At 49.2% G+C, this 8,605-nt stretch overlaps 1 protein-coding gene across 1 annotated transcript in view; it reads right to left on the reverse strand.

Moving 5' to 3' along the window:
• The window catches only part of FKBP6 (FKBP prolyl isomerase family member 6 (inactive)), a 53,751-nt gene that overhangs the window by 26,893 nt on the left and 18,253 nt on the right, over positions 1–8,605 (reverse strand). Inside the window, exons 3-6 of the mRNA XM_045204631.2 lie at positions 5,537–5,654; positions 5,017–5,106; positions 4,049–4,251; positions 2,473–2,592 (exon numbers count right to left, since the gene is read on the reverse strand). Coding sequence (XP_045060566.1) covers positions 2,473–2,592; positions 4,049–4,251; positions 5,017–5,106; positions 5,537–5,654 — 531 coding nt within the window. The remainder of the gene's footprint in view (positions 1–2,472; positions 2,593–4,048; positions 4,252–5,016; positions 5,107–5,536; positions 5,655–8,605) is intronic.

Raw genomic sequence — 8,605 nt, forward strand, 5'->3', positions numbered from 1 at the left:
GTTGTTAATATAATGACAGTTTGTGCAAGTTCGATGTAACCCAGTAGCCAAGGAGAGTGGACTGGAATACGCACGCATGAACAATGGTGACTTCACTGGACTAGTCAGTGGGGGTGGTAGATGCCATTGAGTGAGCATGTGTACCGTGTGGCTGTCTCATTCAAAATGACTGAGTAGAGCAATGAATCTGCATCAAATTTTGCATTAAGCTTGAACATTCCTCTGTGGAAAGTATTGGGATGATTCAGAAGGCTGTAGCCATGGGCAACTGGCGATTGGCAGCTTCATCACGACAACATGCCCACTCATGCATCACATTTCATGGGAAGTTTTTTGGAGAAACATCAAAATACCCGGTGACTCAGCTCCCCAACAGCCCAGAATTGGCACCTTGCAACTTCTGGCTTTTCCCAAAACTAAAATCACCTTTGAAATGGAAGAGATTTCAGATCGTTGATGAGATTCAGGAAAATACCGGGTAGCTGATGGTGACTGGGAAAACTGCATGAGGCCCCAAGGTGCTGACTTTGAAGGGGACTGAGGCGTCGTTGTCCTCTGTACAATGTTTCTTGGATCTTGTATCTCCTTCAATAAATGTGTCTATTTTTTATATTACGTGGCTGGATACCTTCTGGACAAACCTCATAAGAATATTTTTAGACATGCAAAGATGTATGTGCTCCATCAAAACAAGGGAGTAAACTGAGAAAAACAATAGGAAGTCCACCAATCACGGGGCAGCCCTGGGACAGGAGCCGTGCAGCAGGCCCAGGGAGCCGCGGTTTGACTCGGAGTTCCAGTGGGCACGTCCTGAGAAAATATGGAACTGCTGGGCTGTGAGAGGCAGGATCACACGGAAAGCAGCGTTGCAAGAGGCTTTCTACTGCTGTGAGGATGTTTAGGAAAAAACAGTGCTGGTATAGAGAAAACTAGGCAAAAAAGAGGCGTTTCAAGGGGCAGAAGGGGGCTGCTGCACACGTAAGCATGGCGCAGACCTCGGCTCGGCAGGTATAGCGTCATATAACCTCAATTACGTAAGACTAAATTCTGATCTTTAAAATTATGACAATACTGGGAAAACAGAAGTGAGAACTGAAGCCTCACCTGCTGTAATAAGAAATCAAAAACATCAAAAAGAGCAACTCGAGCATGTCATTTATACATTCAGAGTACCAGAAAAACAGCAGATGTAATTGAAAAGTGACTGCGCAGGGAATCAGACCTAGGAAATAAGAGATGGAAGAAATGGTCTGTTTTTTATGAGAAAAAATGGTTTTCAAGTGAGCAGGCTCTCAAGAAACTTTACAAATAGTATCCATGACATTACCTAATCATGAGGCAAAATCCGCACTATCCAAGTTTAAGAACCTGACTTTATTAGCTTGCTCTCTGTTCTCGGCGGCATATTCACACAAGCCAAGTGTGGCCGAGACTGTTCCCTGCTTACGCAGTGTCTACTCCCCTCCTTGTCTCCTAGTCACTTCCATTCCATTCAAAGCAGCAATCTACTAATTTGAAAAGTACCTTTCCCAGCTCCCTATACAGTTAAGGGTGTACATTTAACACAGTCCATGAAATACAAAGGTAAGCAATGAACACACCAAACTCTTCTCCCCACTCTTCTTTCTGCCCACATAATCATGTGCTGCTACAGGCTGAATGACCATCCACCATGGGCGGGAGGAGAAACTAGGACACATTTACGGGGAGCTGAGCAGAAAGAAGGAACCTGGATCTCTGGTAGCTTCATGGAACTGCTATGCAGCCTTGAACCGCCTCCCTTTTCATGTGTGGACAAATTAAGTATCTCATTTACTTAAAGACCAGTTTTTCAGGATTCTGTTGCTTACAGCTGAGCGCAAATCTGGAATGATTTAGGCTCGGTATGCAAATGAGATGTAAAATCAGACTACACCTAGACTCTAAACTCGGTCCTGTTTATGCCTAGAACTTAAGGCCCAGAGGCTGGCACACACCGTGCTCAGAGTATTTACTGAGTTGCAGAGCACAGCGAATTCCTGTCCGCACAACCTACAGGAGAAGCCAGAGCACAATCAAAAGCTTGGTGAGAAGGGAGTCACCTTGGAGTCAGAGGAATCTCTACTGCCAGACAGGAAATGAAGACAGCAAATCTTACAGAGGGGTGGAAAAATCAGTTAGTAGAGGAGCTAACACTAAGGTGAGAATTTTAAAAAACTTTTTACTGAAATACATACACACACAAGTACAAAAGTAAGTGTATAGCTCAATGTATTTTCACAACCTGAACACACCCATGTGCCAGACATCAAGCACCAGACAGAACACCAGGCTCCCAGCAGACACCTTGTCCCCTCTCCCAGCTATCTAGCAAGGGGCGGTTTAAGGAGCTTTTTCTTAATGGCTGTACATAAAGAGTAGGGAAAGAGACCAGGTCTGTGTCTTTCAAACGGAGTATTTCAGGGTCTAAACGTACTTCTTAAGCGTTCTTACCCGTTTATACCTCACTTTGGCATAGGAGAAACGATTCTGGCGGAAAAGGTAGTTGCCAAACTCCCGTTCAGTAGCTGCCACTTTTAGGACCTTCTGAAGTGGAAATCGATCTTGTTGCTCCTGAGGACCAAAGACAAGGACACCCAACAAGAACACTGAAAGCCACAATACCACAATGCAAGTGTAGTTACACAGGTTCCGTCTCTCTCCCTCAGAGTGTGCACTTTTGTTTACTGACATAGAATTGTCCACACGCCTCTGCAGAGACGTCATCTCTGTGAATCCCAACGGAAGCCATGGCAGTTCGATGCGATTACTGCCCCCACTTTACAGCCGAGGGCCAAAGGGAGATCGACCGTCCTCCTAGAGGTGTTCACTAAAGCAGCAGTTTCCGTGGAATTAGAAGCTGATGGAACTTAAGCACAAAAATCAGGACCATTTATTCAACAGAATTTAACAGGTCTTGTCTGCCCAGGGCCCTACTGATCTTTATAGCCACAATGCTCTACCTTGAGTACATATCAAAATCACCTGTAGAACCTGGATGGTGGCTCAGTTGGTTGGGCATCATCCTGCTAACCAAAAGGTTGCAGGTTCGATTCCCACTCAGGGCACATGCCTGGGTTGTGGGTTCAGTCCCCAGTCAGGGTGCATGCAAGAGGCAACCAACTGATGTGTCTCCCCCTCTCTCTCCCCCTCCCTTCTCTCTAGAATCAATTTTTTTAAAAAAGAAAACAAGGCACCCATAAAAAGAGGCACCCATAGAGCCTCTTTTTAAACACATGTGGCCTGTCTTGCCTGACCCGCCCCAACCCCAGAGATTCTAAATCAGTATACCAGAGGTGGGACCCAGGATCTGCGAGAACCTGTTTTGCATAAAGATGAAAAAAGATCAGGTGCCTCACTTGGGGTGCTGATAGTTTACTGCGTAAACATCACATACAGATATAATCCTGGGTGGACACCTACGGTCACATATATAGTCAGTGTGAGACAGAATGACAAAGAGGGCATTCTAATGAGATTAGAAGCCCTATCTCTATGGGAATGGTTAAGTAAAGGCAACAAAGAAATGGCAACACTTAAATCACGAGAACAGAGACCTTATGTCCCCCTTTGCCTGGGATTATCCCAGTTCACACCTGATGTCCTGGTATCCTATCCAGTTAATAGTCCCTTTCAATCTGAAGTGTCTTGGGTTGGGCAACAAATTATATGGTCACCCTAATTATGAGCTACCAACGCAGTGCTTGACTTGCTGGGAATCAATGTTGAGAAGCAAATGTTCACTGTTTTTGCAGAGAGAAGCAAGCAAAGGCTGACTAAAAGTTCAGCTCAAACTGCTGGTGTCCATGACAAATCCACAGCCTGACCTTGGCCTAGTACAGTTACCCACACACAGGAGTCAGTATGAAGATGGGCAGTACTAGGAAGTGGGAGACCACCGCCGCCACCACCACACAGGAGCCCTCGGGTGGAACCTGGGCCAGAGGACCATCCGCAGAGATGATAATTACCAAACCACAAACCCAACCCGCTTTCTGTGCAGCGCTGACATTGGTGCTCCGGAACTTACGGCTGACAAGGCACAAAATTTGTCTGATTCAGCAGAATCCAGGAAGTCAAGCAGCTCAATCTCAAACAAGACGGTGCTGTTTGGGGGGATCAAGGGCGGGCAGCCCAGTGTCCCATAGGCATAGGTTGGTTTGAACAGAAACCTGGCCAGCTCTCCCCTCCGCATGCTCAGAATGCCCAGCTCCATGCCCCAAAGTGTGATATCTGGAAGAAGGGACAAAAAACTTGGTTGAAGCTCGCCCAGTATCCTGTTCCAATGCTATCAGGTTCTTCTCTTTATGTCCAAATATCTCCATGTCATATTCCAAGCCTTCTGCATCGTAGGCCCCGCTCACCTTCAGCTGTGTTTCCCACTGCACCACTATTCCAACTCTGATTTCTCTAGGTTCTGCAGCATTCTAGCCTCTGCTATTTTTCGCACAGGTCTCTCTTCCTACAACATCCTCCTCCTCCCCCCATGCCCAGCTTCTGCCCTGATTCACATCTTACTCAAACTTCAGTGCTCGTTTCAAATGCACCCTCTTCCATGCAGCCTTCCCTGATCTGCCCAGCTGGGATTAACAGCGCCTTCACTAAGTACTCCTACAACACTGCTTATACTTCCCAGGAACTTATCCCACTCCACCAGGTTAGTTGTCTGAATGCGAGTCATTCTCCCTGCCACACTGGCAGATATTCTAATCATCTGGGTACATACATCCTGTTTTTTCATCATGCGTTGTGGGTAGTAAGCATTCAGCAGATGTTCGCTCAATAAAGCAACAAAACGCAATGCCCAATGGTTAACTCAGGATGCAAAGATCGCCTTGCCAGCAGGACATCTCCCAATACCTAGTTCTCCAGGAGGGAACGGGCTGGTTTAGCAAAACCGACTCAAAGAATCTATGTCCTGGACAACTCTCCAGCCCCAGGGCGTCGCCCCTCACTGATTTCCAGCCCCTTCTTTTCCAGCTCCCGGTGTGAGCTCACCTTCTCCGAGCTTCATGAGTCGAGGAGTCTTCCTAAAGCAGTTGGAATCAAAAGGCTTGTCCATGTGCTCCAGGTATCCGGAATATTTCACTAGGACAGAGGGAACAGACACAGAAAAATGGACCAATACTCTCACCTCTACAGAGTCACATCTCTTTATCACACAAAAACAATAGAAGTAGATGCCCTTCAACCGTCTCACACGCTAAGTTATAAGGGCAAATCTTTGCTTAACGTTTGGATGCCTGCCCTTCGGCTCTGAGCATCAGGAAATTGGCTGGTGAGCCTCGGCATGTCCCTTGTTCAACGTGGAGGACATGGGGTCCCCTCGCTGTCCCTTGAAAATTCAAAGTCTAACAAAGCATGTTCTACCCCATAAAAATGCACCACTACTTTTTTTTTTTTTTTTTTTTTTGGAAACGTAGCCTCCCGTCCCGCTAAAGTAAAGTGCCACGAAACCGCCATTCCTCTTGTATTGCCAGCTTCCTGAGGCCAGACGGCGCCGGGACCCGGGCCATACCTAGCACGGACGCATCCGGCGTCACCAGCTCACCGGCACCCTCTCGGATGACGTCCTTCAGCACACCCCGGTCCCCGGAAACGTCCAGCATCCACCGACTCAACCTCTGGTACGGAGACTTGTGGGGAACAAAACAGGCTGCAGAGCCCTCCCACTGCACCCGGACTCCAGTGCCCTGACCCCTGACCCGCCGGGGCCCTCGCCCGGACTGGGGCGCTGTCCCCTCGCCTGACTCCCGGAGTCCGGGCGTTCCCCACCATGCGCACAGGACAAGCCCGGCCACCCGCCCCGGGCTGGTGACTCCAGGAACTTCCCGAAGGCTGCGGCCCAGCCGCTCCTTTGTACCTGGCCTTCCGCCCTGGACCCGGGCATTCCGTTCAGGGGCCGCGAGGAGGAGCTCATGGCTTCGCCCCAACCGCAGCCAACCGTCCTCGGGCCAGGGAGGGCGCGGCAGGGCACGTGACAGGCGCGCGCAGAGCACCATGGGGCGCGCAGTGGTGGTGGGGAGCATGATGGGACACATAGGGGGTGTGTGCAGAACGCTGTGCAGCACGTGGTGCGGACATGTATGTGGTGGGGCACGTGATGGGGAGGGGAACGCTCTGCGGGTCACGTGGCTGGAGCATGGCCGAGCACGAGGCCCCAGAAACAGCCTCCAGCTGGAGGAGTTAGACTCCAGCAGTGGGCTATTTCCACCCTCCGTCTGTATCATTTTTCAACCGCTTCAATGCAGCCCTTTACTCCTGCTCTGTGCCCGGAAGACCGCGCTTGTTGCCAAGGTCATCAGACACCCTTTGTCCTCAAATTCCTGGACTCTTGTCAGCGTTTGATGAAGCTGACTTCTCTGACCATTAAACACTTTTCTCTTGGCTTCTACGTGTTTTCTACCAGTGTCATAACAGGTTGCCACAAACCTAGCTGTTTAAAGCAACACTCATTCATTCTCTCACGGTTTGGTGGAAGTCTGACACCAGTCTCTCTCGGCTCAAATCAAGGCATTAGCCTGACTGGGGGCTTTGGGGGAAGAATCCACTTCAAAGCCTTTTCAAGTTGTTGGCAAATCCAGGTTTTGAAGCTCTAATGCCGAGGTCCCCGTGTCCTTCCTGGCTGTCAGCGGGGAGCCGCAGTTAGCTCTTGCAGGCTTCTCTCCCATCCCTGCATGTGGCCCCCACATGTCGGAGGCAGCCCTAGTGCTGAATCCTCCTCATGCTTGGAATCCTGCTTCCTCCTCTGCAGCGTCAATCTCTGACTCCTCTAACAGCCCGAGAAAGTTCTCTGCTGTTAAGGGGTCATGTGATTAAATCAGACCCACCTGGATAATTCAGGACTGTGACTGTGATTACAGCTTCAAAGTCCCTTCTGCCATGGAAGTGACATAGTCACAGAGCCCAGGAATTAGGACTGCCTCCTGCAGCTTCCTAGTTGCCACACTCCCCTCCCTTGCTGTTCATCTGGCCTCACTAGCTGTCCCTTCTCAGTTGTCCTGCATCTCCTGACCTGTACACATCAGCAACCTAGGGCTATCCTTGGACGCCTGCCCTTCTCTACTTTCAGTGCCCGAGAGGTCCCAACCACTCCCACAGACTTAACTGTGTGATATAAACAGGTGCCAGAGCCCCAGGGGACTGTGTCCAACTGCCTTTTCCAGTGGGTCTCAAAGAGCATTCAGTCTCCGGTCCAGCAGCCTTAGTGCTTGTTACAAATGCAAATTCTCGAGCGCATCCAGGTACTCCTGAATCAGAAACTCTGAGATGGGGCCTAGAGATTTGTGTTGTAACAAGGCCTCTGGGTGACTCCGTTGTTTGCGGAAGGCTGCAAACCAGTTGGGCCACGCAGTTCCTTCCCCTGGATGTCCTCCGGCCTCCGACTCTGTATCCCCTTTTACTTTGTTTACATCATTCTTCTCTGTATCAGCCATTTGGCTTCACCACCCATCCACCCGAATGCTCGTGCTGCTGTGATCCATTATCTCCACAGCACCTAGAATGATATTTTAAAATATGAATGGGATGATATTTCCCTGCCTTAAAACCCTCTAAGAGCTCCCACTGCCCTTGAAATGAAATCCAAACCTTTGCCCTTGTCTATACAGCCCGCCTTGCCAACCTCTCTGGCCTCATCTTCTGATGTCCTCTCCTTTACTACACTCCAGCCACCCAGGTCTCCTCTCTAGTGCTTTCCAGCCCCAGGACCTTTACACTTGCTGACCAATTGTGTGGTCTCCCTTCCAAATCCTTTCAGGTGGTTGGTTCCTGTGTATCCTTCACATCTCAGTTCAACCATCCCTCCTCAGAGACATTGCCCTGCTCCTTAATAAAGTACACCTCATACAACCTGTCATCCCGTTCCCTTTCTCTCCACTGTGTACTTCCTGCGTACCATTTAGCACCTTTACATTAGCTTGTTTATTCATGACCTACACCGCTCCGACCCCCATACTCCAAAAGCATGGGAACCTCGTCTGTCTTGTTCTTTAATATAGTTGCAATGACCAGCTCAATGTTTGATACATAGCAGGTTCTCAATGAATATTTCTTGAATTAACAAATGAAACTAACTTTCTATCTGTCTATATGAGACCTTGGTCTTGCTTGTCCCTGGGGTGGAGACCTCCCTGCTGGTAGACATAGGTGCTTAGGCCTGCTGTTCTAGAGCTTGCCTGCCCGCCTGCCTTCCTTCCTTCCTTCCTTCCTTCCTTCCTTTTCAGATGAGCTGGTGTAATTCTGGGAGGTACAGAATTCAGGATACAACAAAGAGCTCTAGGTGATTCTGTTGTCTGGCAGGGTTCTGGGCTCGGTTGGCTCTGCTCTCACGGCTGAGATTGCAATGGCGGAGTGAGAAGGACTGAAGAGATGAGCCGCTGCATAATGACGATGGCGTTAAACTGCAACAGTTAATTCTTAAGTGTACCAGCAGGCTCCAGGACGACGCTGCATCCTAGCTATGGATGGCAACAGATGGTATGACAGGAAATCCAGGTCTTAAAATGGGAATGGAATTAAGGGTCACCACCGCCCCAGGCACAAGAAACAGCTCACTTTTTGCCAGATTTGTTAATTCCACCTGTGG

Source organism: Desmodus rotundus, chromosome 1 (assembly GCF_022682495.2).
Source record: "Desmodus rotundus isolate HL8 chromosome 1, HLdesRot8A.1, whole genome shotgun sequence".
In the NCBI taxonomy this organism is placed as follows: Eukaryota; Metazoa; Chordata; class Mammalia; order Chiroptera; family Phyllostomidae; genus Desmodus; species Desmodus rotundus.